We start from the raw sequence: 27,652 nt of genomic DNA on the forward strand, positions 1-27,652 counted from the left end.
AGAGCGCAAGTACCACTCACCACCCGCTAAGTCGCACTCACAACGAGAACCAAATGCTAATGGCGCCTTTCGCGGATAAAGGATCGCTGCTGGCCTTGGTCAATTGAAAACTCGCTTGCGGCTGTGAACACGTCTGGATCCCTATACCTCAGCTCAATACTCTATTGTCCGCAAGAAAGGAATCGACGCCCCATGAACATACCTATCCCCTATGAGCACTAAGCAGGCCAAGCCGCCTGCACGCTGGCAGTTGTCTTACAAGGCTACGCATGAGGAATCAAGCTCAAGACTTTGAGACTAGCACTTCACTACCTGCGAAAGAACGCTCCGCCGCAAGCCTCCAGGAACGTTCCACTATCATGGCGGCCTCAAATCGTCATGAATTGTATGACGTATGCCACGAATTTCCGCACCCGTACAAATGAGGCACCGCGATGAGGAGCATCCCACCTCGTCCGCTGGTATACACGGATCTTCACGTATGCGGGACTATCGGCCAATACGGGGAAACAGTTTCCACGAGGGGACAAAGGAAAGAGCCTGCCAATCGTTGTAGCTGCACCGATTGCCATCAGCGGGATCCTGAGACAGGTAGACTCAGATTGCAAATACTCACTGAGGCTGGACATTGTCTGAACAGCATTTCAGTAGCGTTTACGGGTCTAATGCAGTGCGTGGACTACTCACAAGTGATGGCGAGTCCTCGGGCCTGCAGTGGGGCAGGTGTTAGCTCTGGGGCAGGGCCCAAAAGCATGCTTCGCAAAAAGCTTGCTGGGTCCAGAGCGCACGAAAACCGTGAGGATCGGTCCATTGGAATGTCCACATTGTGCCGCCGGCATCGCCATGGTAAATGCTCGGGACAGATCGAGAACTGTTCAGACATCGATGCCTCTCGAATGCTGAGCAGAACCGCCGTTATGCCCTTCTGGACAGTTGAGATGCGAGGGAATTGTCTGGAATTGGCAATACTGTCAGCGACGTAAATCGTCTCGAGGTTGAGCTTGGAGGGTCGGACCTTTGCATGGAGCCCCGCTGCCACGCGCATCAAAGCTGCGGAGGGCGCTGATGTCTTCCCCCGGCAGGCGCAACTCCAGCCCTTCTTGAGTCGCGCATTGCTTCCGTTGCTCCTGACACCGCGGCTATGAATTGAATCCTTTTGTCCGTGCTGATGCGGGGCTGCGGGGGCCCTGCTGGGAGGCCACGGCATCTGCGCATGCATGATGGGCGACTACGGTGTTCCATGGTAGGCCGGAACGACCCGAACCGGCGGCGATCGTCTGTCCACATCGTCGTCTCAGTCTTAGATGGCAGATTGAATCGCGATTACGCCGGCAGTGGCGGGCACAAACATAACGTACTCCACACCTACCTTATGTTTACTGTGGACAAGATTATGAATTTGCCGACAATGGTGAGAGATGAAGAAAGAGAACGTATGCAAGGGGGTTAAGGCGCCACGATTTGGACTCGTGGTTGGCGGCACGTTCTCCGCAAGCTATCGAGAAGATGTAGAGCAGGCGCACATCACACGACGCACTGTCGACCCTAGGCCTGCGCTATTTGGCAAAGAGAAAGCACCGGCGAGACCTGAGGATGATAAGAGAAGCTGCTTTGCCATGATGTGTTTACAGTTCGCGCGCCTTTCACAAATGCCCCTTTATTCGCGAGTAGCCTCCAGGAGAGGGAGTGAATGGGCCATCAGCGGCGAGGCAGACAACGTGGATTATAGTGAGGCATTTCCAGGAAAGTTCCGAGCGACATGCGCCTGAGAGAGGCGCTATGGAGACGGCGGAGCATGGAGAGATTACTATTTGGAGAAATTCAAGACCAGGCACCTCACTAACCGAGCAAGGACGCATGCCCCCCTCTCTAAGTACCGCCCTATGAAGGGCTGCGGGGCAAGACACCTGTATTCGTTTGGAGGAGGCACAAGCTGCGAGGGGTAGTGCCTCGTTCATGGAAGAGCGAACAACCCCCCGGCGCAGGAGATAAGCCTAGCTACTCGTGGCGGAGGGCGTCGCGGAGTGTGGACAACTGGCAAAAGGCGAGCGCCGACCAATCTCACAATCTTGCGACCCTGGACATCTTTCCACGGTCAGTTCTAAGCCTGGATTTGTATATCTGCAAAACCTATCTGGAATTATCCCGAGTCGTGATGGTGATACGCAGCGATACCTGCATGATTTTGTGCGGAAATATTGTACGGTATCAATTGTTCTCGACTGATGAGCTTCGCGGCACTGAAATAGTCCAGTCTAGATCTGCCGACTCCCGGCGAACAAGTCCCTTGCGCGGCGATCCAGTTCTGCGCACATGCTGGAGTGGGCGAATTACCACGATGGGATTTCTCTGGGCGAAAAACCCCACATTTCGCCGCTCATGAGGTCCCCGTTCGCGTTTGTCCAGCCAGCTAGGGTCCTCCAGCTCCCTATCCGCGGTTTGCTGGTCCCTCGCGCAATGGTAACCGGACTCCCCGGCGGTTAGCGCGTAGTGTCCTGTGCCATATAAGCATCCCACTGATCCTGTGTGTGTTTTCCAACCCCGATCGCCTTCGCTCCCCTTGACTTACGTTACATGACGCCCTCGACTTCGCCGACTGACTCTCAACGTGATGGCTCCGCGGACCACACCAGTCCGTCCAGTCAGCACGCTGCTGATCGTCCTGAACGTTCACGAAATGCCAAGGGTATGTCGTCGCCGTCGCCTACGTGTCTACCCCGCACCGACCACCACACTATCCAGCCCAGGCTCGTCATCGCGCCAAGCGGAAAGCCTACATAGAACAGGTACGATGCCGTATCTTCATTATGTGTTTGCGTCACTGATGCCAAGTCCGTCTCATGTAGTTGGAGCAAACTGTGACGAAGTTGCAGTCAGTCCTCGCGCTCTCGCCAGACCAAGTCGCCGCCATCCCCCCACCTCTGGTGCGCATACGAGAGTTGGAGCAAGAAAACGAACTGTTGCACCGCGAGGTGGAGGAGTTGCGGCGACAGCTAGAAATGAAAAACGCCCAGCTTCGCCCTGACTTTCGCCGCGACACCTACACCCCTCTGCCCGATGACCGACACTTCGACCGCGAGACGAAGCGGCGGAGGACAACAGACGCGAACGGCGTTTATGTGGTATGATGCTCCACAGGCACTGAATATTGTCGCTTACGCTTCCCTCCACAGACATCCTCTCCCCACAACCATTCCCCACCTCCCCCACTATCCATTCCTTCTATCACCGGCCAGTACTCCTCACAGGGCGCGACGCACGCGTCAGGGTACACCCAGTACTCGTCACGAACGCTGGGCAGCAACTACTCGTATGGTGTGCCGGGGTACACCGTGCCGCCGGAGACTCCGACGTCGAGCGCGACGTCTAGTCCCTCGTTCTCGGCGAGTGTTATCTCCGTCTCTGCGGGCTCTGCCCTCCAGCAGAACTGCGCCTATTGAGAGCTCGGGATCCTAGTGACAGCATCTTTTTTCCCACCCACAGCCTTCGGACTACGCGCCCTCCGCATTGTCATCGAATTCTCATCAGCGAACTTTGTCGTCCTCGTATGGTCATACCGCTCTTCCTCCTTTCTCTCACAGCGCATCTCAGTACGAATTTGTCAAACTAGAAGACGACCACTATACGGTGAGCAGTACTTGCCTGCCTCTCGAGCCAAGCAGCTTGGCTGATACGGCGCCGTCCACAGACACCGCAACCAACTACAACCAATACTAGCCACTACTCATCAGCAATACACGCGAATCACGGACAAGCAATCGCTCAATGGCAGTACTCTTCAGAACGTTGAAGTCAAAAATCAGAATGGCAGCCTTCCCATTCTACGTCATATTGCTATCCTCGAATTTCCTGCCTGCTTTCGCGCTGTCGTGTTCACATCTCGCTGTTTGACATAATGCTCTATTTCGGGAGGTCTGGGTCTCAGATATGTATCATATTTGTAGAATCATCACATAGGATTTGCATCATGTTAGATTCACTCTTGGGTGATTTCCTTGTAGTTTATGCGAATACATCACCCGGCAGCATCTCGAGCGGACGGGAGGCGGGCTTCCATATCAGCTCCGCTCAAGGACATGGTGCGCTACATTGCCTGATATATCGGCCATGTTTCTCATGCAGAGAACGCCGCTCTGATTTTTTCTACCGCTAGGCCAGATCGGGCGCGAAGCTACAGTTTAAGTTTGATAGATGCCCTGCTCCGCCCAGGCAGCAGGGTTCTGCTTCTACATACCCTCCCTATCGGACCGCTCAGCGCCCACAGGCAAGCCGTGGGCATGGAGGGTCTCAGAGTGGCTACCGTACCACCAGAGCTCGCGGCAGTGGACTCCTTCATCGGTTTGACTCGATGTCCTCATTGCTTGCGACCGCAATGCGGCCCGCGTCCGAAGTGCGGTCTCCTAGGCATCAACCTGCTCGACCGCACCCGTCTCACATATATTTTCCTCAAACGCATCGGGGACCCGGGCGGCGACCTGCGACGGAGCGAATTGAATGTCGAGGAGAGCGTTGGGGAGCCGCCGTCGTTGACGACTTCCGAAGGCGCGCCGCCGGATGCAACGGGGCGAGCGAATAAATGACTTGCCCGGTTCGTGCTAGGCGTTCCTGAAGGTTACATTTTCCTGTCCACTTGCCGAGCACGGTGTTTATACTGAGCCTTCCATACATGGCATGTGAAGCCCGGCCGCGCACAAGGTGCAGAACGCGTCGGCCACCCGGGGCAATGCGTGCGCGTCACGTCCGGGATTGTCGGATGCTTCCGAGCTGTTGCTAGGTGTGTCTGCGGCGTTCTCACGTCCCCAGCGGGGCCACCAACCCTATATACTCACCAGTAGTCAACCCTGATCGTGTGCAAAATTCCTGGCGCGGCTTCGGACAGTGTAGACCCAGCGCACACCGATTGATTCCTAGAGCACCTCTCCTCCATCGCGATTCCAGAGCGGCGTCCGTTGGCTCCCGGTTATGAGCTCCATCTCCGTGAAGGGAGCCAACACTCGCCATACCTTATTTGACCGGGCCAAGCGGTGTCCAATCTCCCTTGGCACACCCCCACGTGTTGCTACCATGGCTATAGTGCGGTAGACGAGTCCGCGAGGGGTTAGGTGACTGGTCAAGCCCCAAATTCATCCAGGTGACTCGAATGGGGTTACGGTCCGCATGTTGTTCTATGCTGCTGTGATCGCCGGACTGACAGATGGGGACGAATCTTTGTCTGGACGTCCACAGTCTGATGGCACTGCCCAAGGGACCCGCGAGAGTATCAAATTCTGAGGAATCAGGAGTACGGAGCCCCGTCAACTTCGTCTGCTAGAAGTAGAAGCTTAATATTCGTTCATCGGCACGTCTTCTGTGGGCAATCACTAGGGTGCCACTCGCATCGTTTATCGGACATCTGGAGCTCGTATTTGCATCTGTTATCGTTGCCCGTACGGGGGGAGTTGACTGGGATTCGCAGCAATAGAGACCAAAGGGAGAAGATGGGCTCTTCAGGACCGTGAGCCCGAACTCGCGCCATTCAGCATTCAGCCCACGGTATATATCTTGTGCGTAGATATACCACATTGCGTCTGCTCCTCGGATCTCACTGATCGGCCGTTACTGCCAGATAGTCTTTCCCCCACAGGAATGGGCCAGAGTTGACCACCTGAGCAGGTCGCCGTGCTTCTTGAGCTAACATGAGTCTCGTGGTTGCGACGAGCTTCTCCTAGAAAATTCGGATGAACCCATGTCGCCGCGCGGACCCGCTCTTCTCGCCGCCGTAGGTCCACCATTAAGAAGTCTGAATGACTGCCGAACCTCTTGTGTGGTAGGTCGATGGGAGTGATAGCGCACCTTGGTGAGCTGGCCTTGACAGAAGACACGCCACATGCTCAGGCGCAGGATGGATAACGAGGCGTAGTACGCCGCTGATCACCGTCTTTCAGCGTCATCCTACGAGGTTACTGGTATGGCTTAGTAAAGGAACATGACAAGGGAGGCAGTGAGGAACATGGCGCTCGCAGTAAACCGAAGAACAAAGTTCAAGTTCTGCGCAATGGTGATTCATAGCCTGCGCAGGACACGGCAGGCAAAGCGCGATGGTCCGGGCGAGGAACTCTATGCTAACTATACGGGCGATGCAACGTGCCTATAAGATTTCCCAAATCACAAAGAGGGATAGAAAGGCCCACTGCAAATGCTCGGGTCAGGTTGCGTTGCCCATAAATGCCGCACTAATTTCCCTGCTTGAAGCCTGGCGCTTTGCCCGCCGTGCGAGCTGGAATCGGAGACGTATGATGCCATTCGCGCCATTCGTGGTCACGCGCTCGAAGCAAAGATAGCGGTTCATTTAGACTTGTCACCCGCTCTCATGTATATTCACAAGGCTCCAAAACACATCCGAGTGCAGGGCAAGCGAGCATGAGCTCGTTCTTTCGCGATGTCGGTCTCAATCACCCCTTGGGTGTACATGCGTGAACCGTGGTGGTTGTTTTATTCATGTCCAAAAAGGCATTCGCGACGCGTGCATCACGCTCCTGTGACAAAGCGACAAAGCGCGAACCCATTGACGAGCAACATTTCAGCACCACATTCAGCACCTGCCTTTATCTTCATCCAACATGTCTGCGTACTCCTCGCCAACGATCTTCGACCCGGAATCGGCGTTGACGCCACCGGACATGCCGACCGTCCCACTGATCGGACTGAAGAGACGCAAGATTTCAAGTCAAGACGAGGACGCCGGAGCATCGCGCATTCCGGTCAAGTCGCCTCCGAGGTCGACTCTGGGAACCCCGTTCGGCTATGGCGCACCTCAAAGCCCGACCCCGAACAAGAAGTCGTCCGTCAAATTCGCCACCAAGTCTTCGATCCCATTTCCGAAGAGCAGCAAGCCAGCGCCTCCGGTGGTTACGCCCGGAGTGATCCAGTACACCACCCAGGCCTCAAAGGTGGATACGCAGAGGCCGCCACTGCCGCCAAGCATGGTAGCGAAGGGACATGAGAAGGACGGAAAGTGTCAGGTTGAAACAACAGATGGAACGGCATGGAAGACGTTGCTCCAGAGGGAGAAGGCCATCGTAGCGCAGACCTTGGATCGCGACCGTGAGTGTCGTGACATCTCCTTCCATGCTTCTATCATCTGATGTAGATCGGGCACCCTACCGACGACGGTTCGTATACCCTATAACGCCACTGGTGTAGTGCTAAGGGAGCGACGTTGGCCGTACAAAGCGACGTGGTTGACGCCAAGCCTACTGCGCCGAGGCCTCCATGAAGACGATTCCGTGTATCATGCATGGACCGCGTTCAAGCGTGCCATCCAAGGAAGGTGCGTAGGCCTTGCATTCGGGAGTCATGAACAACCATGACCGAAGAGCGTGATCAGGCCTGTCGAAGATTGGGACGTGCATAGGATCCTGTCGGAGGCTATGAACCGCTATGTGAGTAGAAGACTCGGCAATCAGGCAAAGACTGACCGTCCATAGCTGGTCGCACTCGGCGTAGAGCAACTTGGGGAAGTGGACGGACTGCACTTTACCTTCCTTGACCCACGGAAGTCTGGCAACGCGCGCGCGCTGGTGAGACAAGCCAAAGACATCATCGACCTCTTTGAAGCCGAAGGTTACGGCAAGCGTAGCATCGTCTTCTCTGTGAGCGCCGTCAAATGTTAGTATTCCCAAGCTAGTAGTCCCCTAAACATGAATATCAGATATCTGCAACGCAAGAAGGCGTCGAAGCTGCCATGAAGCTCAAAGAAAAGCACGATCTGAAGACAAACCTCCTGTTCGTCTCGGGGCTAGCACACGCCGCTATCTGTGCGCAGGCTGGGGCTTCTTTCGTCACATTCCCTTATCGAACGGTGAGTTCTGCACGGTCAGATTCTGATACTGAGTATCCTCATTGACATCACGCGCCAGCTCACGAAAGCGTCTGTTCAGAAGAGCGTGCTGAGCAGTTGGAATCTTTCCTGCAAGACGCTAGGCCCGACATCCAAGCGCCTCGCCAACGAAGCCATCGAAGCCACGGCGGAGTATTTCGAAATGCATGGGATCGCAACGCAAATAGTTGTGTCAGCTGAGAACGTGACCACGGTGAGGACAAACACTGTTCTCGACTCCGCTGTCTCTTTTCCAAAAGGAGCGAATCAAAGTCTCACCTTAGTCCGTTCTCGCCGACAGCTCAGCGAAGCGCTCTGTGTGGAAGGGTTCGACGCCGTCGTACTTGACACAGACCAATCCCTCGAGGCAAGAGAATGTCTAGTCGAGGTGCCGTCGGCACCCATGCACGCGACGACGGGAATTTCTCCGGCGAAAATACGAGCGCAAGAGACGCCGTACCCTATTCTCCCGTCCATGGACGGCGCCTTTATGTCGGCGATGCCCGCGCAAGCGCAGAGTGTGGCGGAGCTTACGCTTCAGGACACCTTGGAGGAATGGCAAGTGCGGATGAACATGGTCGCGTCACATATGGGATACTGGATACGGCACGAGGTGAACGCTGCGTCTGCCACTCCAAACGACGTCGAGAGGAGATACACACGAGAATTGGAGAAAATGGCCGCCGCTCACCAGTCTGGTGGAAAGCTCCAACGGAAACTCGATATTGGGGAGAACGACGTCGGATTTCGGATGGCGCGTACTCTTTGGGACAGACCGGAGGCATGGTGTTGACTGGTCGTATGAGATAAGCAGAGGCGAGGTTAGAGTGGAATGAACGTACGAGGTCGGTCGTCTCGGCGATCGCTATGGCCGCCGAGTATAATTCCATCTGAGTTGTCTATGCACGTTACATTAATTGTGGACGATGTATGCAGATGCCCGAAGAGGTGATTTCGAAAATCTCGATGCATCGAGGCAGCACAGGCAGCGAAAAGCATGGCGGTCTCGCGTATCAAACTCCTGTGTCAACCGTGGTTCCTCTTAATAGCATCCCAACGCCCCGGGGGGAAAACTAGAGGTGCGCAATCGCTACTCACCTTCCCCAAGGGTGCGACATACCAGTGTTGAATCTCTGATGGCTTCCTACGCGGGCGGTGACTAGTGAGGACAGCCCAGTATCATACTTTCGTTCCTGCTTCAGGGTCAGGCGAAAAAGAGAAGATATGTCAGCCATGCCACTTACCGAGGGAGATAAGATGTTTTTTGTAAACAACGTGCACACCACGCTGCTCGGGAAACGGCACGGACAGGACGCTTCGTCGCGAGCCGCTGACGATTGGGTGGAGGAAGACGTCCCCAAGGCGTTGTCTTCCGACGCCCCTACACGTATTTTCGTCGCATTCGCCGTCAATGACGACGATAGAGGTGGGACCCTCCGAGGTCAGAACGGAGCGCTCGATGCTTGACATGGCAAAAGGGACTTAGGGCAAAATCCGACGTGGGTCGAAATCGGCACTGCGGCAAGATGCGTGCCATGAGGCAAAGCTGGTTGCCTCTCCTCTCCTCAAGCCAGCATACTAGGATGGAAATCAGTTTCTCTCTTCCGATGAACGACGACGGGCGCACCAAAAGATCTTCGCACCCTCAGCGTCACTAGCAGTGGACTGCCGCGGAGATGTATTGACCAGGAGAGCCATTGGCCACGCCTGGCTTACATGCGCGCTGTAGCCTGAGAGCGTGGCGGATATCGATACTATAGGGCCGAACAGCACTGACCGAGCACCATCCGGAAGGGAAATATACTCGTTCAGGCTAGACATGAACCTGTCTGCGGCACTCGTGCATTGGTTCCACCGCTGGCTAGGACGAAGGCGTGGTCCAAGATAGAACCTAATACAAGTACCAATGTCTGAGACCGGCCTGCCGGACGAGGGATAAGTGACTGGGTGAAACAGAGCCTTGGAACGCTATACCTCGGCTAGGAGTAACACTCTCGCCTTCAAAGAGCGCCCCAACGACTTCCATATCCGCGGACGCTGTGATCCTGATTCTGAGGACGATTTTCCGGCTGCGTGTCGAAGCTAAGCAATGCTCAGAAGCATACTGGGGTACCGGTGAAGGTAGTCGTCTGGAGCCAAACAAGTCATGCCTGGCGTTTGGACGCGCAATTACGTACCATAGTCACCTCAAGGGTTACTACACCTAACAAGGATTTGAATGAAAACCAGCTCAGCGAGCGAAAAGACGTCCAAGCTAGACACCAGTAACAGTCGCACTTGGGTGGGCACGACGTCCTTTGAAATGAAGGTCTTCGTAAGTGGCTGTCGCAATATCTGGCGAAATGCAGCAATGTTTCCATGAGAAGCTGCAGCTGGGAGCTATATAGCTTGCGTCCAGCATCGAGGACACGGCAGGATGGAGGGTGGGCAGAATCAAGTCACTCGCGTACGCATACAGCGCAGGCGTGGGGGCCGCCTGCTCACGACTCTTCTTCGTTCTACTTCGTACCACCTCGATGATCACCGTCACCCTGTCCTGAACTCACCATGCCCTCGCGGAAAGGAAAGGGAAAGGCGGCGGAAGCCCCGCCCCCTCGAACGCAAATCCGACCGGAGCACCCCTCACAGCCCACGTACTTTCCCTTCGCCCGGTATACTTCAGTTGTCGGCGTGCACACATCGCTCCTCGCATTCACTGCACTCCTGTTGCCTGCAACTACGCCATCTCTTGGCGGAGTGTTGGCGCGATGGGACTTCACCAGCAGAACGGAAGACCGAGATATCATGCAAGTTCTCACTGAGAATCCCTTACGGACACTGGCTTGGATCTGCACGGGCGCGCTCATCCTCCAATGCTGGTGGGCTGGTTGGGTCAAGGAGTGGTCTCTCACAGCTCGGGCCCGGAAGGTAGACAATGCGGAAGCTGCGAAACAGAAAATGGAGAGAGACGGATGGGAGGCTCAGCGGGAGCGCGTGGTGGTACGTCCTGTCTCTGCTTTGGCAACGTCTGGTCTGACCGTCTGTCCTTGGCATAGGCATATGGTAAGGCAGTGGGAACGACTCTGGTTGCCTCATTCGCCTACCATGTAGTCGCTGTGTTATTTGGTGCCCCAGTTACGAGGTACAGTCCATCCTGAGAATCCGGAACTTCACCAAATGCTCATCGCGGACGGCTCTACGCAGCCATACACTTCAAACGTACTCCACGGCCCTCCTTCTTTCTATTCTCACTGTCCTACCTCCCGCATATGCCTTGGGGCCCCCCTCCTTTGGCTCTGACAGCCCCTCTCTCGTTAGTCGGCTTACATGGGTCCGTCTCTACGCCGAGCTCTCGTACGTACTCTTGTTTCTTCGATTCTCTTCACAAAACTCATTCTCAGTTCATATTCAGACCACGCACTGCCGTCGAAAGGGCTTTGGTTTACCCTGCTATCGGCACGGTCACCGGAGCATGGTTGGGCGCAGTACCTATAGGGCTTGACTGGGAGCGCCCTTGGCAGGTCCGTCTTGCATTGGTACCCGCAGCTGCTCACGTTGTGCTAACGGTTATGGAAAGGCGTGGCCGCTCACTCCGACTTTCGGCGCGATCGCGGGGTTCATCGTGGGGTCCTTGATCGCCCTGTTGGTTAGCGCAACCCTCGAGCTAGCTCAGGCAGACCGCCAACGGCGTCAAGCGGCGGACGTCAAGGCTTCATAACGTCAGGTTTCCTGGTGTCTACAGTAGCCTTCATCTAGATCTGGCTTCTACATGTGCCCACCATTCATTTAACTTATACAATCCTAATATTAACACCTTTATGTCTGCATCTATGGCCTTCTCTGCGGGAGCGAGTATCGAGCTTGAGCTTCTCGAACTCGCCTCCCCGTATTCTCCGCGTAACCAAGAGACACTAGGAAATCAATGCCCGGAGATCGCCAATCGACCCTGTAACGTAGTCTGGCACGGTGGGCGACGCATTCGGGCCCGTGATCTCGCTTTCCTTCGTGATACCTGTAAGGAAAGTGCAGGCTCCGTTAGCCCGTGTCAAGGATACTTTCCTCATGCTCCCCCGCACGCACCGCTCAGCACCAAGAGCGTCGATAGCCCGCCGGCCTTGCCAAACTCGATGTCGGTGTTCAGCCTGTCGCCCACCATGATCGTTCGCTTCGGATCGAAGTTGTGCCTGTTCAATCGCGATATTCGCATGAGCCCCCTTCTCCCGATTATCCTAGACAGATCGAGGCTACGCTGCACTCACTTAGCCTTGATGCAATCGAGCATCGTGCTCTTAGGCTTCCCGATCGCTACGGGCTCCCTCCCCAGTGCATAGCGGAGCGGGGCGCTGACCGACCCTGCACCGGGGAGCAAGCCCTCTGCGGTAGGGTACGTGCTATCCTCGTTGGTGACGAGGAATTGGCAGCCTTCGTTGCGGAGAAGGTAGTTGAACGCCTTCGACAGCTTCGTGTAGTTGATAGAGGTGTCGAGCCCGCACAAGACCGCCCCGACGGAGGGGTCTGGTGTCCACTTCGCAAGGGAGAAGTTCTCGAGGGTGTTATCCTCTGGGTCCTGTGATGCATGCTGAGTCGGAGTGTACTGCAGGGGCCAACTGAAGATTCACCGTGCCGCCAATGTGCGCGATACCTTCTTCGTCCAGTTCCTCCTCGAGCCCTGCCATCCCGATCACGTACACTTTCTTGTCCTTGGACATCTTCATCACCGACGAGATATACACCGCGGACGCGAACGCGGAGCCATAAATCTCATCCTTATTAACTTTCAGCCTTCGTGGTTTTCATGACCGAGGAGCGAGAGGACGTACGACGTGAGCCTCGACGCCAAGGGAGTCGAACTTCTTCTTGTAGTTCTTCCTCGACTTAGTCGCATTATTCGTGACGAACAACACCGACTTCTCTTACAGTGCACCGCAGATATAGTCGTGAACATGTCACTACTATGCTCCTAGATCTAAGCAAAGACTAGGGACGCACTGTGATGCCGCAGTAGCTGCAGGACGTCCGTCGCGCCGTCAATCAACTTGTCTCCCTGCCAAAGGACACCATCGCAGTCAAACAGCCAGGTGTCGTACTTGTCCAACAAGCTAGCGTAGTCCTCCCGAGTGCTCAAGCGGGCTGCCATAGTGATCGAGATGGCCGTCGAGGTGCTACAAGTTCGGCCGGCGATTGAGGCAAAACCCTGGACATAGGCGCGAGCAAGACTAGCAAATCCTTGACAATTTAATCGTAGGCTAGAAAGTATTTGCCACGGACGCTGCTAACCACGCTCACTCATAGCACCCGTTGCTGCATCGAGGACCTCGTGTCGCATATGCACGGACAGGTATTCTCCAACCAAGACATTCAACCAGGCCGTGGTGCTTACGGGATGCGCATTCGATGCATGGTGCGTTTCGCCTTTGTTATCGCGAAAGCTACACAGAAGTGCCCGCATACCGACCTCATCGGTCAAGTTTTGATTGCGACAGTAAGCAGTACAATGCATGATGTAGAGCGACGAATGATGGAAGGCATGGCATGGTGCATCGAGAGCGTATGAGGAGAGGACATGAAGGCTGCCAGCCTCGTGTACTGTCCCCCAGTCGTATGATAGAGAAATACAGAGCCGCACGAGATCCAGAATACATCGGACGTTTACTTGCGGCCAGCCTTCTCCTGCGACTTGATCACCTTCTTGACAATCTTCGCCTCCTCGACGAGGAATGCCCGGAGGATGCTGCGAAGTGCCTATGTGAGGAACTGAAAGGAATAGGGTAAGGGCGATGACATACCGCGACTTCACGCAGTCACCGCATCGTGAGCCACCGTACGCCCGACGAACAGTCTTCTTCGTCTTGGAGATGGTAGCGTATTGACGGGGACGAAGGGCTGGGACCTAGAGAAGATACGCAAAGTGTTGAACAAAGGTCCGCAGCAAATGCAAGTGCAGCAAGACGTACACCAGGGAGCGCAATACCGCAGTCACCACACTTGGGCGCAGTGGCGAGCTTTTTGAGGTGGTGGTATACAAGCTTGCCACCAGGAGTCTTCACCACCCGACGGCGGTTGGAAGTGGTGTTGTAGGGAGTGCGCTTGCGGAGGGTGACGCGTTGGGCCATTGCTGGACTGCAAGGACATGCGTTCAGTACGATGTCGTTGAGCAAACCAATTCACCCGCGCGACCCAATACCCCTTCTCGCCAACTTAATCCTGTCTCATCCAAGCCCATTCTCATCCGATCATCGAGACAAGCCTTCCATATCCTCCACCTCCTCTAGGGTCGCACGGCCCACCAAAATGACGGGGAGAACTCACACTTGAGGATTTCAAGGGAGTTTGCCTGTAATTCCGGAGTCAATTAAAGGCCATAGAACGTAGAGGCAGCATAACGACATACCTTGATCTTGAACTTGCTGTGGGCCGCCGCTGTCGAGTGTACTGTCCAGGTTCGTTGACTGGGTGGCTGGTGGTACTGCACAGTACCCGGAGTCTGCCGAAGCCACAAAGCCGCTTAACCTTCCAAACTCGGACGGTCTTTCTTGGTTCATGAAACCAGCGCTCGCAGGCTTGCTCGTCTACTAAATCGTCCGCTTTCAATGTGCTCGGGCAAACTTGGCCTCTCAACCCATATAGTATTACTGTCCCTTCCGCCTAGAGGTACAGAAACCTGCTACGTAAATCAGTTCTGTTTGCCGGAGCCTGTCACGACTTCCTGGTATTCCTGGACACTTACTGCCTGGTCGCAAATTTGGCACGACAATCCTATCTCCGGCGATCCAGCATCCCTCGGGCCTTTGCCATCTCAGGATACTTCAGTGCATCTCCCACGTGTTGAGGCACTGTCGAATGTGCTCGGGTTTTGAGCGTCCTTCACAGTCAGCCGCAATCCCTAGGTCTGGAGCCTCCGACGCTTGATAAGGAAACGTAAAATCGACTATACCCTTCGGCCGTTCTCTGCTGTGGTCAGCAAAACTATCTGTCGTTGCGTTTATCTCTGTACCCGCCATCACTCATTCGCCTAGGCTGTCAATGGTTGGCACCATGACGCCGGATGTCATCGACATCCTCGGCGACTCACAATCCTTTCAGGGTCCTCATCGATGACACTCACATGTTACGACCTTCCACGGTTGACAGCCCCTTCTACTTCACCCGTTGGTCCGATAGTCTCAGGACCAAGGGGCTGTATCTCGCACGTAGAATTGTCTCCTGACGTGAGTGTATCACAGAACGATGTTCGGGCCCGCAATTCCCGCATTGTCCCTCTGTCCCGCGGCTCTCCCCCTAGTACCATCGAATCCCGATTTCAATACGAGTTCACCGCAGCTCACGGACATCTGCGTGCTCGTCGGACGAAAGCGCGATCCTTACGTCGGCCACGTCGTCAAGCCAGCATGTGCTCGACGCAATCTAACCCGGTTGCGCCATGAACCCGGTTTTATTTCAGCCTATTGGCTCATTAAGCTGCGCTCGCATATGTATGGGGTGCATCTAGTGAACATCGCAATATGCTCGAGCCGGTGATCCATCATCCGAGATTCGCGGCTTCCCTTTGAGATGGAGAACAATGCCAGGGGGAAGCGAGAGGAATGCGTCTCACGATCTGCGCGGTGCCCGCGCACGATGAGAGGGAGTTTCTCGGTAAGACTACCGCCACACGAGTTTAATTAGACAGCACCAACGTCTAAAAGCCCCGCTAGCTTAGCCACCGGTAACCACATATCGTTGGTGTCCTGAGCGGAATATATTGCATATTAAGTTATCCCGCGAAGCTTGACTTGTCGATCGCGACAAGGGACTACGGGAGTAGCGCGGCGCAACGGTTGTCCATAATCACCCCTGAAATCGCATTGCCGGCGGTTTTTGCGTGGACGTGTGTGTGAAGTGAACCTTGGTGCAGAGATGAAGCGGTCAAACACCCCAAAAGATCGATAGGCAAGGACCCTAGGCCTAGTACTCGTACCTGTCTAACCGGCATACCGAACATCCAGCCATCGGCCGATGAGCGCGACAGCATTAATACTCCCTGTCGAACTTCTTGTACGAGTGCTTCTCGTACTCTTTTGTCTTGCGCCTCGCCTTCTTGGTACTGTGGATAAGCCGTGTGCGGTTAGCGAGACACTCCAGGGCAACAAATGCGACGGCTAGTACGCACGTAACGACGGCGCGCGGCTCGATGAGCGCACGATGTTGCATGCTAACGAACCGATCCCTAAACAAGTTACCCTCAGGCTGAATCAAGGAGGGGTTGTTAGCTGATCGGTCTGAAATGGGTACGCCGCGGAGGAGGCACGTACCTTAAGCGCACGCAAGCTCTCGCTGAGCTCCTCCCCGAGCTGGACATCGATCTCACCCTCGGGGACCTTATGCTTCCCAATCTTCTGTCCTGCCAGCCCTCGCTTGAGCTTCTCCTGCATCTGCGCCTGTCGCTGTGCACGGAGTCGCTCGCGCGTTGCGAGGTCGCGTGCGATAGATTTGCGGAGTGCTTTCGCGGAGTCGACGGACGCGAGCATCCGTTTCCGCGCAGCCTTCTCCGCCAAAGCGCGCTTCTACATTGTGTGCGTGTGTGAGCACACCACCCGACAGCGACGATGCCAAGGAACCCGCGACGCACCTCCGCACGCAATTTCTCAGCCTTCTTCCTTTGCTGCTTGGTCTTCCTCTCTGGCACCTTCTTTGGCGGCGGTGGCTCCGCTCCCTCGCCCTCCTCCTCGTCGGCTTGGTCAGCGATCTCCGGAACTGTCATGCCAGGGGCGACGCCCGCTGCGACGTGAACTGCTGCCTCTGCTGCCGCTATCTGCCGCGCCTGCTCCATCTTGGCCTTCATCGCCTCCAGCTCGTCCACGCCCTTGTACTTCTGCTCTTCCACTTCGTTTGCCGCACGGAGAAGCTCTTGATGCGAGGTTAGAGGAGGATTATAAGACTGGCCCTCATGCGGCGAGGGCACAGCTGCTAGGGAGATGAGCGAACGGGGATGATGCGATTGAGGTGCCTAGATAGTGCGCCGCCAGCGGGCATAACATCATGAGAACCATTAGTTCGCCGGCAAAGGCAGTTGGAAGGCTGACGAGACGCACCTTGACCGGCACACTCTCGGGCACCTCCTCAGCCCACACGTCGTACGTCCCAGCTTTCTTTGCCGCCTCGCTCAACTCTAGCATCGCGCTCCCCTCTCCGACCTGATCTGGGTCCACATACGCATTGAATGGCCCACGCCTCAGCTTCTGGCCTATCCTGAGCAGCTTGCTCTTGTCCTCATGTGTGACCAATTTACGCTTTTCGGCCTTAGTCGTTGACGATGAGGATGACGCAGACGCGCGAGAGAAGACGGCAGGGACGGCGGAGCGTTGGGCAAGGATTTTGGTGGACGTGAGCACGCGCTCTGAGAATTTCGGGAGGGTTTTGCGGACTACACGTATCAATCATGTCTATGTCGTTAGCCATTGCAGAGATATCCTCTGCGATGCAAAGCTCCGGGGAAAGAGGAGAGAGCACGTACTCTGATCGTCTCCAGCGACATCGACCTGGAACAGCTCCTCATCTTTTTTCTTTTGTAGCGCGGTCCTGCACAATTGAGGTGCACTGTCAGAAATCCTAATCTTCGCTGAGTGCGCATGCAACAACACACCCAGTGAGCCGCTCCTCCGTCCGAAGCTCCTCCAAGCCTTCCTCAACTTCGTCCAGGTCGACATTTTTCCTCCAGGCGCGCTTGCCTTTTCGGCTACTCTGGTTCCGCTGAGCTGGTGCGCCGACAGACGAGCCAGCAGCCTTCCCTGCCACCTGCTCAGCGATCGAGGCTCCTAATGTCGAGGCTATGAACGTAGTCGCCGCCATGTGAAGAAATAGTTTAGAGGCAGGCGCAACGGGAATGTTGATACAAGCACTTAGGAGTGCAAGGAATGTCAATCGAGACTCGTCCTTGATCGCAAGCTCGGCCTCAAGGCATTAATGGGGTAGTGGTAACCTGGGTCGTTGCCATCGACCCGCCGGGGGTTCGATTCCCCCTTAATGCAGTGAGCTATTGCGCATATTGTGTTTTTTGCGTTTGCCTTGTCTTTTTCTCTATTAATGTCGACGCTTGTTGCGTCGATCGCACAAATAGTACTATTACAAACCCATGTCACTGTCAGTCCGTCGCTATCTAGCTTTCGGTTCGAGCTCATCTCATATCTGTGGCCGTGTCTCGAGAGCGAGGGCTCAGCGGCACCTCATCTATATTCTGTCCACTATCAAGACTCTGCGCATAATTTCAGCACTATCGGACAATCGTAACGTCGGTGTACAGATCGCCTCTCCAGTGATCCAAACGTATACGGAGGACCACAGCGCCAAGTGTTTATTGTGGTACATACAGTACATGGTCCAGCTACGACGGTAATACTACCAACAGAAAGCAATGTCGACCGGTTTCAACCGAAAAATTCAACGCGCACGCGGTATGCACAACAAGTAGAAGAGATGAACGCGATGTCCATGCACAGCATTGTACGCGACATTATCGGGTCAGAGCGGAGAACATGGGGACGGAGAGATTACCGTTGGTCTTTGACTTGGTCCTCGTCAACCTACATGAATGGGCGGGATTAGGTGCTGGAAATGTCGCCTCCGCATCGAGGGATGGGACGAAGCACGCAGGGTACGACTTACGTGTCGAAGTGCTGGCCGCGCTTGGGGTCTGCGCGTCGTTTCGCCATCGTCTTGCGCACTTTGCTCTCGGGTCGGATGACGATGACTGGTACGGGCGAGTGGCTGAGGCAGTATCTGGGGGCAACGCGTTATTGTCGCACGCATGATCGATGGGGTAAGATGGGGGAGCGAGATCACTCACTTCGATACGCTTCCGACACCAGGCGCACCAAATGCACCCGCCCATGCCTGCATCACGCTCCGCTGCCCCCGCGTACCAACGACGACAGACTCGGGACGGTACAGCGCGATCAGTCGGTCGATGGTCTGCGTCACCTTGCCCGCGATATACTCGACGATGATAGAGAGCTTCCGCTCGGAGTCATACTCGACGCATCTCTCCTGGATAAGGCGCATCAGCTCGCGGGCATCTTCGCGATACTGGTCGTGGTCTTTCTCTGCTGATTCTCGAGTCAGAGGTTTCGCGCGTTGTTATCGCGAGGTTATCTCGAACGCACCGAAGTCATCGGGGTCAATGCCCCGGAATACGACTAGCTCATCCCCGTCTTGCACCAAACTCTCTAAGCACCACTCCAGTGCCTGACTGCCGCTCTCATCGGGGCTGGACGCACACAGGAAGACACGCGTGCTCCGCGTCCTGGTGTAGCCTTCGCTCTGCACGTGTAGCGTGTAGGAGAACATGCTCGCCTGCGGGTTCTCAAGAGTATCGAAGGACACCTTCGGCTGGTATCCCTGGGCTGCGACCAGGGGCGACCCAGGGCCCTGAGAGGAGCTGAAGGCGACCATCGATGAAGACGGGTGTGCGGAACTGTACGGTGATGGTCCGCCGCTGATGCCTGGACTTGGAGTCGTAATGGAGGATGGTGGGGAGGCGAGAGGCAAAGTTGCTATTGGGGGAGATAGGAGAGGAGAGGAGACAGAGGGTTGGTTGGGAGTGCCTGGCCGGGACGAGTGCTTCATCGCGGAGCGAAGCGGGGGCGGCGGAAGGGGGATGTAGTGCGGGCGGTCCGGCGAGGCCATCCTTGGAACACCAATCGTTGAGTGGCTCCTTGGAGATACTCGTTCGGAAACTGGTATGAGTCTATGGGTGCATCGTTTTAATAGATTGCCCAACACGGGGTCCCACAGACAAGAATACACACGCACCTTGGGCTTGGCTTGGTGCAAGATGCGCCGCTCCTTGTCTTCGTTTGTGGAGGTATCACGGTCTGACGACCAGCGTCGTCTAACTTCCCAATTTCTTCGTGAATCCGGGTCGTGCAGCTCACGAAACGTCTAAGACACTAGGTAGAAATGCAGGCAGACGGAAGAGAGGATTTGGTAGCGGGTAGGGTATGGACAGACTCGGGCGCGCCGCGGTGCAGGTACCGGCTTTGCACGCCAAGCGTACGCACATCGGAGTTTGAATCCTTCTTGGCCCTCGACCTTGACCTCATCTCCAGCCTCGACCATGTCCCGCTCGCCTTCCCCCTCCGGAGCCGCCTCCCCAGCCGCCCCCCACGACCACTCACCTAGTCGCGAGGATTCTGAAGCTGTCTCAGTCCCCTCCGGACAGGAACGCGGGCAGTCAGAGGCCACAGACGACTCGGAGAGCAAGTCGCGTGATGACGCCTCGGCTGAACCCACACCTTCTCCCTCCGCCGCGAATGCTGCATCTGCCTCTGCCTCTACGTCTACCTCCGAGTCCTCTTCTGCGTCCCCGTCAGCATCAGCGGCTTCTCAGGGCACTTGGCAGGCGGTATGGTCCCCTGCTCACAGTGCCTACTATTTCTACAACTCGGTAACGCAAGAAACGACATGGGTCAACCCTCTCCAGCCTACTGCTGAGGCAGGCCCCTCCAACACCAGCACCTCGGAAGCACCGTCCAGCTCGAAAGCGGGACCCTCCCAGCAACAACCTACCTCCTCAATCCCAAACTACGACCTGTATACCGCGGCTGCCGCACAAGGCATCGACCCCGCGCTCGCCCATCTCGACCCTTCGCTCGTCACTGCCGGCTCTTCGACCCCGGCCGCATTCACGTATACGGCAAAGTTCAACGCGCGTACAGGGACGTTCGCGCGGCCCGATGGCCGGGACCCGACGCACCTGTCCGAGTACGAGCGGGCGAAGCGGATGAGCGAGTTCTACTTCGACGTGAACGCGTGGGAGAACGAGGTCGCACAGCGCAAGCTCGAAGAGGCGCATGAGGAGGAGGAAGGGAGGAAGCGGAAGAGGCCGACAAAGAAGGACCTGGTGAGTACCGTTCGAGTTTCGGTGGTTGACGGAGGGTTTTGTGCTTGCAGGTCGAACGATGCTGATAGCAAGAACGTGCGCAACAGGAACGGTTCAAGGAACAGAAAAAGCAGAAGAAATTGGCAAAGACGGCGTGGTTGCGTACGTAGGCCAGGGTAAACTCGGCCACCCACTTCTTGTACATGCTTTCGACACTCTTTGGGATGGATTGCACAAATACAGACTGATATGGATGATGTTCGCCTCCGCCTCAATTACTATATGTTACACGGCAAGAGAACCACACAGTGCAATCAAGAAGGAAATATAGCAGCAGATTAGGATACAGTCATGCAGGGGTATTTCGCTAACATGCTTCTTGCAAGGGAGGTTTGTGCTTGAGTATGGCGGAGGAGAGTAGCTGTCTTGTGGACATATATTGAAACCCGAACAACTGGCTGACACTAAGCCATAGGCGACATTCAGCGCGTGAAACCTTCGCGAAGCACATGCGCTCACCGACCGACGTAGTCACAACAACAGGTACCGGAAAGGGTCGTCGCGAGACAGCTCAAGGCTTCTTCCGCAGAAGCGCAAGACAATGTTGGCCCCCACAGGAAACTGCCTTCGCTAGCCACGATCCTTCCCTACGGACGATCACCTTCGGCGTTTTGATGATGTCGTCCGGCGACTCGACTTCGGTCCCGAGCATACCCCCGCTGTTCAAGCCCCAGGTGTAGAGCACTCCATCCCTTGTAATGGCCGCATTCATCCGGTTTGACGCGGCGATCTGGACGACCGGGTCCTCCTTGACGTCGTGCGGAAACTGCACGGGCACAGGCTCGCTGACTCGCGCGACCTCCTTCGCTATGTCGCCCTCCGCCCCAGCGGGGAGCTGGAACTGCCCATCCTCCGCATTCCCGCACGCGAACACTCGCCCGTCGGACGCCAGAAACAGCGTATGCCGCTCGCCGCCCACGATCTGCACGACCGTCGCCTTGCCCCCTAGGTCCTTCCTGCGCACGCGCTTCGCCTGGTGCGGGTACCACAGGACGTTCTGCTTGCTGCCTGTGCCAGTCTGCCCGTAACCGTTCAGGCCCCACACCCAGACGTCGCCCTGCTGGTCGACGAAGAAGGACGTGTCGTTCGAGGCCCCGATCGCGACCGCGCGGTGCCCGTGCGTGTTCCGGAGTACCTTGTAGGGCACCGTGCCCTGCGTGGGCGTCGCCTTGGGTACCTTGTGGCCGAGCTGGCCCTCGGACCCTTTGCCGATCGTGTAGACGTCGCCGTCGACGGTGAGGAGAACGAGGTGGTTAGCGCCGGCCACGACGTCGGAGAAGCGCTCCCCGACGAGCTCGGGGATATGGACCGGAAAGGGCTGTGTGTCGACATGGGGGGAGAACATGAACTTCTGGCCGCCGCTGTTTTGTGAGAACTGCGCGGTGAGGTCGGTATGGTCAACGTCTAGATTGGCTTGGCACGAATGAAGCGAAGAATACTGACGTAGTAGGCCCCCCATACGCGCAGCTCGCCACGGTCGCTGAGAGCTGCCGCGATGCAGCTGCCGGCTGCTATTCGGACGGCGCGGAAGAACTCGTCTGAGAGGCGGCGGATGCGGACGGGTGTGTGCAGGGGTACGGATGTTTCTGAGTCCACTTCTACACCGTCCGCGCTCTTGACCGTTGTCCGTCCCAATTGACCGACTTCGTTGTTTCCGAATGACCAGACCTAAAGGAGGGTGAGCTTGTGTAAGTTTCCGCTCGAAGAACGTCTGCGTCTCCGGAAGTGGGGGCCATGAGTCCGTTCACGATGCGTCGGGCGGTTCAGAGGAGTGCGTGACCGCTTGTCCACAAGCACATCAAAGATGATTAGTATATCGTATTGCGGCGTAGAGCGCAAGTAATTGGCCTCCAGGACTCGACCTTCGCAGGTACTGTCGACGTGACGTATAATGGCCGCCCGACAAACGAGAACACATGCGACGCAGTCCCACGAACATGTATTCGAGTGCGTCTTGCAGTGTCCCAGTCTTGCCAGGATAAGAGAGCTTCCTGTGTCCACGAGGTCCCCGTGCAAGAATTGCCAAGATACCAAATGGTCTGAGATGATAACTAGACTGCAGGATAGGCAGCGGAAGTTTGTTATGGTACAATCATCCAACATAACCTGCTCCTTCAACACCCGCCCCATACGCACGCTGACCACCGCGCTGAGTCCAGGCTGGTGAATGCACATGGTACGAGGCGGCTGAAGAAAGATAGCGACCTGCGAGACCTAGGACCGTGTTGGGTATTCTGCATTAGGATGGCACGTACCTGGCCAACTTCGTCCACCACGAGCGAGAAAAATCCACCGGCAGCAACGGCGACCAAGCCAGCTCTGTTGAGGCCGAATTCTCCATCCTCGATCAATTTCTCCACGACCTTGCTCCGTCTGGGCTTCTCCGCTGCGAATTCATCCCCAGTACCCATAGGCCCATCCTTGTTGTCCGGACCCCAGCCAAAGAGTTGCCAGCATGGTCGTTCGCGCGACGGTGGTGCAGGTAACGGGTTGAGTAACGGGAGGTCTCTTTGACGTGCGTTGAGGGGACGAGAAGTGTAGGCTGCATTGCGGTCTGTTTTGCGCACAGGAGCTCTCCGAGGGCGAGATGTGCGTTTGGGCTTTGGGGCTTCGTCCTCCTTTTCTTTCTGTGAGGGTTTGGACTTTGGGGCAGCCTTAGGTTTCGCGGCTGCACGACGTTTGGCCGCGGGAGCTGGTGGAGGCGAGCCTGCCCGTTTGCGGGTGCTTGAGCGTGTCGAACGCGTTTCAGTAGAGCGAGTCGTCCTTGTCGGAGGCATGTCTTGTTTCCTGCACGAAATTGATGAGCAAGGGCGAAGAGAGGGTGTGGTCGAGGTGAAAGCAGGTACCACAGCCTGTCGTCATTTGCACTTTGGGCCCTGCGCCACGCCGGTGCCGAAATACCTTGTCAGACACTCTCCCTCGCTGTACAACACTTGGACCACCCGTTCCACGAAATATAAAACCTCCTTGCCATACTTTTCAAGTAGTACCAGGTGACAATATCTTGGGGAGCATCAAACGACCGGGGGCCATGAAATGGAAAGCCCATAAAATTGGCCACCGACGGGGTCGAACCGACCACTTACACTATCTTTCACGTGCTGACTTGGGGCAGCACATGAGGGTCCCGATATTCATATTACGTTCTAACCAACTGAGCTATTCAGCCATGGTTCTAAACCGTCAATGCAAAGTATCAATCCGTAGTTTAGTCAAGTATAGAAGGCGCGTGTGGATCGCGGTCACGCGCACGGCGCGCTTCCGCAGGTTGATTCTGAAGTTGGCTCCCGCCATCGTCGTCGACGACCCCGCCGCCTCCGAACACAGTGCCGACGCGACTCTGCGCCACCGAAAGCATGGACTTGAGCGACGTAGGGCGTCTTGGCGCACTTCAACTTCTCCGCAAGCAGTCTCCTGAGTCTGTCGTCACCTCATACCCCATCGACGACGAAGAAATCACCATCGGTCGCGACCAATCGTGTTCCCTCCGTCTCTACTACCCCGCCGTGTCCGCCGTCCACGCAAAGATTACCTTTGTTGACCGCAAGGCGTTCCTTGTTATCATCGGCACCAATGGCGTGCTACTCGACGACGAGCCGATGTTCCCTGCCCCAGCAAACGCACACGGCCCAACCACGGTGCCTCTCCAGAACAACTCTGTCATCGAGATACACAAGAAGCGGTTCCGCTTCATATACCCTCCAAAGCACCTTCGCTCTGCCCTCATCAATACGCCCACGCAGATGACTCCCGCGGGCGAGCGACGTCCGTTACGCCTCTCGATGATCGCAACTGCACAGGTTTTTACACCACGTCCAAGTCACGACCCCCAAGAGAACCTTCGTGTCCTGCAGACACCTCTGCGCACTCCCTTTGCTCAAGAGTTGGAAGAGATTGTCCTCGTCCAAAGCAATACCCCGCGCGTGGTCGAAGAGGAGAAGGACCTCGTCATTCTGGATGAGGTCGAGCCTGAGCCCGTCCTCCCTCTTCCCCTCCCTATGATGCCCCAATACCCTGCGACTCCTGTTCGGCGCCCTCGAGCGTCTCTTCATCGCGCTGTACTCATTCGTTCTGCACAACGCGCAGTGCTGCAGCGTGAAATTCAGCGTGAGGAGGAAGAGCAGGAGGCGGAAGAGGTCGAGGATGTCATTGACGCGATTGCGGAAGAGAGTGACGAAGACGTGCAAGAGATACCCCCACCGGAGGGTCATCAGCAAGTTTCTGGATGGCGCAAGAGCTTGGACGCGGTCAAGGGCAGCCTTGGCTGGGCCTTCCGCGGCCTTTCCGTAGAGGTAAGCACGGTCTGCTCGAGCCCTAGCGTGCACACACTGACCTACTGTAGCCGAAGGAGGAAGAGGAAGAACCAACGCTTGACGAAGAGTTTGCACATGATATCACAGACGGACAGGATGAAGAGATGGTTGAAGAGATTGACTACAACTACGAACAACCTGAAGAAGACTATCAGGAACAAGAGAACGAATACGAGTACCAAGACGAACGAGACGATACCCTGATAGCCGAGCCCCCTCGCCCCCTCGGCCAGTTCATGACTCCCCAGATACCATGGACTTCCCAGCGACCGCGTCTTTCTCTAGGCGTCGGGGCTGCACCTGACTCGGGCCCGCGCCGCGTGCGCGTTGTTGCCCCATGGAAGGTCAACGAGATCCAGGTCCCCGCGATCAAGGAGGAAGATTCCCAAGCTCCTTCTGCAAGTGGGCCTACTCCATTGTCAACGCCCCGCTCCCTAGTGAAGAGGGAAAAGGTGACAGAAGAAGAACGTGAGGTCAGTAATCACAATCGTGTGCAAAGAGTATTGGCTGAGCAGCTCCTGCCAGGCCATCCGCGCGCGGAGACGTTCCGCCCTCGCGACCCCTGACAACTTCTTCAAAGGCCAGACCCCCGGCTCCCGACGTACCCTCTTCCCCTCGCTCGCGCCCCTCCCCTCCCCCAGCTTCGGCCAGCCCGCATCGTCCTCGTCGTCCGCCTCCGTCGAGAGCATGTTGGCAGCGTCCACGTCCACGTCTTCGACCGCCTCCACCACAACAATCAATGTGAAGGAAGAAGAAGAAAAGGAGGACACCGCCGTCCTCCTCGCTCGTATGAAGCAGATGGTGGAGGGCGTAAAGCAGCGCCAGAGCCTCGGCCGGCAGAGCCTCAGCCTCAGCCCGCGCAAGCGCGAAGGTGGCTTTTCCCTCCTTGCACCCGACCACGCCCGCCCACACCGGCCGTCGCACATCCTCCTCGAGGAGGAAGACGAGGGGGACGGCAGCACACACATGGACGAGGGGCAGGAGCAGGAGTCCGAGCGTCCCGCGCATGGACAGAACGCTCCTGCGCCGGCGACCCCGCATATGGCCGACCTGCGTCATGTCTTCGGGCGCCCGCGCGGGGAGTCGCAGACTACACCAGTCCTCGCGGGTGTGCGCGAGATGTTCCGCCCCCAACCGCAACGGCCGGAGACGCCGCGCATGGACGGCATGCAGGAGATACTCAGCACTCCGGCGGCTTACCGCGCGCCTGCTATCACAGAGGATGGACAGGAAGAGGAAGATGTCCACGAAGAGGAGCAGCCTGAGGAGCAGCAGGAAGAGCCTGTTGAGGAGCTCCCTGCGAAGATCACACGAGGCAAGCGGGCGCCCGCGACTAGGATCGCGCGCAAGGCTCCGACGCCCGTCCCGCAGTCTGCCCCGTCGAAGAGCACGCGTGCGGCTTCGCTGGCTCTGGACCAATCGGAGCCCGAGGGTCGGACCGCAAGGAGGACTAGGGCGCGTACGGCAGATGGTGCCGTGGGGCAGGTACGTGTGGTTGTTCTAAGTATGCGTCCGTGGCTGTTTGCCTGACAGGATTCTAAAGATTCCACGCGCAACCCGAGGCAAAGCGGCAGCGAAGCCCGTTACTCCTGAACCCAAGGAGGACGAGGACGAGCCCGAATCTCTGCCGACCCGAGCTGGACGTCGTACCCGCACCACGACGGACTCGTCGACTACTTCCATCACAGATGATGCGGACACAAAGCCCCCTGCTCGCAAGACACGCGCGAAGACCCCGACCCCTGCAACGGCCACAAAGGCCGGCACCACACGGCGCGGGACACGCGCCAAACCGATCGAGGTCAACGAGGAAGAGGATGACGACCCTCTCGACTCCCTACCTCGGGAGCGCGCCACTAGCAACACCAGCGAGCACACCAAAGGTCGCCGCGGGGCGCGCAGTAAGTCCTCTGTGAAGCAGGAAGAGACCGAAGACGTTGTTCCTCCCCTTCCCACTGCCGAGACAGACGCCCCGCGCACTACCCGTGGAAGGCGTACCCCTGTCCCGAGGACCACTCCTGTGCCTACGACTGGTCGTGGCATCGGGGCGACGCGTACGCGAGGGGCTGCTGCCGCATCGAGTGCGGTGGTCGAGGCGGCAATCCCAGAGGACAAGGAGAACACTCCCGAGTCGAATGGGGACGACGATGGAGAGGAGGGCAAGGCTGCTCCGAGCACGAAGGCGCGCAAGGGCACTCGCTCTGCTGCCGCTGGGAGGTCCGCAGGGAAGAACGCTGTAGCTTCGTCCGATGCATCTGAGGAGCCTACGGCTGCAGTACCACCTGCGGCGACGAAAACGAGGGCAAGCCGGGCGAGGGCCGCTAAAGCTTGAGGCTTGTGTTGCATGCGGTTCTGGCTGTGGCTCTTGTAGGTCGGCGAGGTTGTGTTGTCTGAATTATTTATTACGTGGAATCTGCTTGTATTGCTGTACTCTGAATTGGTATTCCTGTCTTTGCAGCACGGCCAATGTTTCAGCCGCAAACCTACCAGAAAGTAACAATTTGCTATGATAACAGGGCGATTACAATGTCGTAAGTGTGGAGTCGAGGTTCGTATCGCGGGCTCAAAATCGTCAACGCGATCGGG

At 56.6% G+C, this 27,652-nt stretch overlaps 9 protein-coding genes and 1 non-coding gene across 10 annotated transcripts; 4 read left to right on the forward strand and 6 right to left on the reverse strand.

The window, feature by feature from the left end:
• Positions 1 to 2,574: 2,574 nt before the first annotated feature.
• DICSQDRAFT_59745 (uncharacterized protein) lies at positions 2,575 to 3,128 on the forward strand (the record flags this gene model as incomplete). The annotated part of the gene is made up of 3 exons (XM_007365410.1): positions 2,575 to 2,686; positions 2,743 to 2,786; positions 2,847 to 3,128. 3 exons carry the CDS (start codon positions 2,575 to 2,577, stop codon positions 3,126 to 3,128), a joined length of 438 nt encoding a protein of 145 aa, XP_007365472.1.
• Positions 3,129 to 7,089: 3,961 nt separating this feature from the next.
• Positions 7,090 to 8,387, reverse strand: DICSQDRAFT_154973 (uncharacterized protein). The gene is made up of 3 exons (XM_007365411.1): positions 8,138 to 8,387; positions 7,458 to 7,673; positions 7,090 to 7,407 (listed from the first exon to the last, which is right to left on the reverse strand). Exons 1-3 carry the CDS (start codon positions 8,333 to 8,335, stop codon positions 7,363 to 7,365), a joined length of 459 nt encoding a protein of 152 aa, XP_007365473.1. The 5' UTR covers positions 8,336 to 8,387; the 3' UTR covers positions 7,090 to 7,362.
• A 453-nt stretch (positions 8,388 to 8,840) lies between these two features.
• On the forward strand, positions 8,841 to 10,050 carry DICSQDRAFT_136289 (uncharacterized protein). The gene is made up of 5 exons (XM_007365412.1): positions 8,841 to 8,879; positions 8,957 to 9,051; positions 9,103 to 9,436; positions 9,486 to 9,779; positions 9,833 to 10,050. Exon 3 carries the CDS (start codon positions 9,116 to 9,118, stop codon positions 9,323 to 9,325), a length of 210 nt encoding a protein of 69 aa, XP_007365474.1. The 5' UTR covers positions 8,841 to 8,879; positions 8,957 to 9,051; positions 9,103 to 9,115; the 3' UTR covers positions 9,326 to 9,436; positions 9,486 to 9,779; positions 9,833 to 10,050.
• Positions 10,051 to 10,389: 339 nt separating this feature from the next.
• DICSQDRAFT_136290 (2-phosphoglycolate phosphatase) lies at positions 10,390 to 12,991 on the reverse strand. The gene is made up of 10 exons (XM_007365413.1): positions 12,827 to 12,991; positions 12,658 to 12,749; positions 12,457 to 12,603; positions 12,097 to 12,404; positions 11,918 to 12,021; positions 11,413 to 11,849; positions 11,250 to 11,356; positions 11,042 to 11,191; positions 10,894 to 10,979; positions 10,390 to 10,837 (listed from the first exon to the last, which is right to left on the reverse strand). The coding sequence occupies exons 1-6, from the start codon at positions 12,972 to 12,974 to the stop codon at positions 11,749 to 11,751; spliced, it is 900 nt and encodes a 299-aa protein (XP_007365475.1). The 5' UTR covers positions 12,975 to 12,991; the 3' UTR covers positions 10,390 to 10,837; positions 10,894 to 10,979; positions 11,042 to 11,191; positions 11,250 to 11,356; positions 11,413 to 11,748.
• A 495-nt stretch (positions 12,992 to 13,486) lies between these two features.
• DICSQDRAFT_146918 (60s ribosomal protein l34-b) lies at positions 13,487 to 13,950 on the reverse strand (the record flags this gene model as incomplete). The annotated part of the gene is made up of 3 exons (XM_007365414.1): positions 13,487 to 13,568; positions 13,624 to 13,727; positions 13,792 to 13,950. The coding sequence occupies 3 exons, from the start codon at positions 13,948 to 13,950 to the stop codon at positions 13,487 to 13,489; spliced, it is 345 nt and encodes a 114-aa protein (XP_007365476.1).
• A 1,897-nt stretch (positions 13,951 to 15,847) lies between these two features.
• Positions 15,848 to 17,665, reverse strand: DICSQDRAFT_169787 (P60-like protein; the record flags this gene model as incomplete). The annotated part of the gene is made up of 7 exons (XM_007365415.1): positions 15,848 to 15,920; positions 15,987 to 16,063; positions 16,129 to 16,380; positions 16,446 to 16,823; positions 16,909 to 17,240; positions 17,331 to 17,395; positions 17,460 to 17,665. 7 exons carry the CDS (start codon positions 17,663 to 17,665, stop codon positions 15,848 to 15,850), a joined length of 1,383 nt encoding a protein of 460 aa, XP_007365477.1.
• Positions 17,666 to 17,773: 108 nt separating this feature from the next.
• On the forward strand, positions 17,774 to 17,844 carry DICSQDRAFT_t76. Its single transcript has one exon. It is a non-coding gene; the product is annotated as a tRNA-Gly (tRNA).
• A 308-nt stretch (positions 17,845 to 18,152) lies between these two features.
• Positions 18,153 to 19,811, reverse strand: DICSQDRAFT_136294 (uncharacterized protein). Its single transcript, XM_007365416.1, has 5 exons — positions 19,625 to 19,811; positions 18,976 to 19,559; positions 18,660 to 18,918; positions 18,479 to 18,592; positions 18,153 to 18,396 (listed from the first exon to the last, which is right to left on the reverse strand). The coding sequence occupies exons 2-5, from the start codon at positions 19,496 to 19,498 to the stop codon at positions 18,327 to 18,329; spliced, it is 966 nt and encodes a 321-aa protein (XP_007365478.1). The 5' UTR covers positions 19,499 to 19,559; positions 19,625 to 19,811; the 3' UTR covers positions 18,153 to 18,326.
• A 315-nt stretch (positions 19,812 to 20,126) lies between these two features.
• On the reverse strand, positions 20,127 to 24,111 carry DICSQDRAFT_154978 (RCC1/BLIP-II; the record flags this gene model as incomplete). The annotated part of the gene is made up of 6 exons (XM_007365417.1): positions 20,127 to 20,714; positions 20,801 to 21,157; positions 21,213 to 22,128; positions 22,197 to 22,421; positions 23,009 to 23,295; positions 24,006 to 24,111. The coding sequence occupies 4 exons, from the start codon at positions 24,109 to 24,111 to the stop codon at positions 21,265 to 21,267; spliced, it is 1,482 nt and encodes a 493-aa protein (XP_007365479.1). The 3' UTR covers positions 20,127 to 20,714; positions 20,801 to 21,157; positions 21,213 to 21,264.
• DICSQDRAFT_105472 (uncharacterized protein) lies at positions 24,110 to 27,529 on the forward strand (the record flags this gene model as incomplete). The annotated part of the gene is made up of 4 exons (XM_007365418.1): positions 24,110 to 25,045; positions 25,096 to 25,539; positions 25,592 to 26,551; positions 26,610 to 27,529. The coding sequence occupies 4 exons, from the start codon at positions 24,110 to 24,112 to the stop codon at positions 27,396 to 27,398; spliced, it is 3,129 nt and encodes a 1,042-aa protein (XP_007365480.1). The 3' UTR covers positions 27,399 to 27,529.
• Between the last annotated feature and the right edge of the window lie 123 nt (positions 27,530 to 27,652).

The sequence above is a fragment of the Dichomitus squalens genome (genome assembly GCF_000275845.1).
Source record: "Dichomitus squalens LYAD-421 SS1 unplaced genomic scaffold DICSQscaffold_12, whole genome shotgun sequence".
Lineage (NCBI taxonomy): Eukaryota > Fungi > Basidiomycota > Agaricomycetes > Polyporales > Polyporaceae > Dichomitus > Dichomitus squalens.

What these genes read in the sequence shown, in the direction of transcription:
- DICSQDRAFT_136290 (XM_007365413.1), bottom strand. Translation starts at nt 12,974, where the DNA reads ATGGCAGCCCGCTTGAGCACTCGGGAGGACTACGCTAGCTTGTTGGAC. An exon ending in GCAGCTACTGCGGCATCACA is followed by an intron (nt 12,750 to 12,826) that starts GTGCGTCCCTAG and finishes GTGCACTGTAAG; the next exon opens with AGAAGTCGGTGTTGTTCGTC. An exon ending in TCGCGCACATTGGCGGCACG is followed by an intron (nt 12,405 to 12,456) that starts GTGAATCTTCAG and finishes CATGCATCACAG; the next exon opens with GACCCAGAGGATAACACCCT.
- DICSQDRAFT_136294 (XM_007365416.1), bottom strand. Translation starts at nt 19,498, where the DNA reads ATGGCCTCGCCGGACCGCCCGCACTACATCCCCCTTCCGCCGCCCCCG. An exon ending in GGTGTCGGAAGCGTATCGAA is followed by an intron (nt 18,593 to 18,659) that starts GTGAGTGATCTC and finishes CGTTGCCCCCAG; the next exon opens with ATACTGCCTCAGCCACTCGC. An exon ending in CGCGGCCAGCACTTCGACAC is followed by an intron (nt 18,397 to 18,478) that starts GTAAGTCGTACC and finishes CCATTCATGTAG; the next exon opens with GTTGACGAGGACCAAGTCAA.
- DICSQDRAFT_154973 (XM_007365411.1), bottom strand. Translation starts at nt 8,335, where the DNA reads ATGGACGGGAGAATAGGGTACGGCGTCTCTTGCGCTCGTATTTTCGCC. An exon ending in GTCGGCGAGAACGGACTAAG is followed by an intron (nt 7,674 to 8,137) that starts GTGAGACTTTGA and finishes ATTCATGTTTAG; the next exon opens with GGGACTACTAGCTTGGGAAT. An exon ending in AGTGCGACCAGCTATGGACG is followed by an intron (nt 7,408 to 7,457) that starts GTCAGTCTTTGC and finishes AGCGGTTCATAG; the next exon opens with CCTCCGACAGGATCCTATGC.
- DICSQDRAFT_136289 (XM_007365412.1), top strand. Translation starts at nt 9,116, where the DNA reads ATGTTTTTTGTAAACAACGTGCACACCACGCTGCTCGGGAAACGGCAC.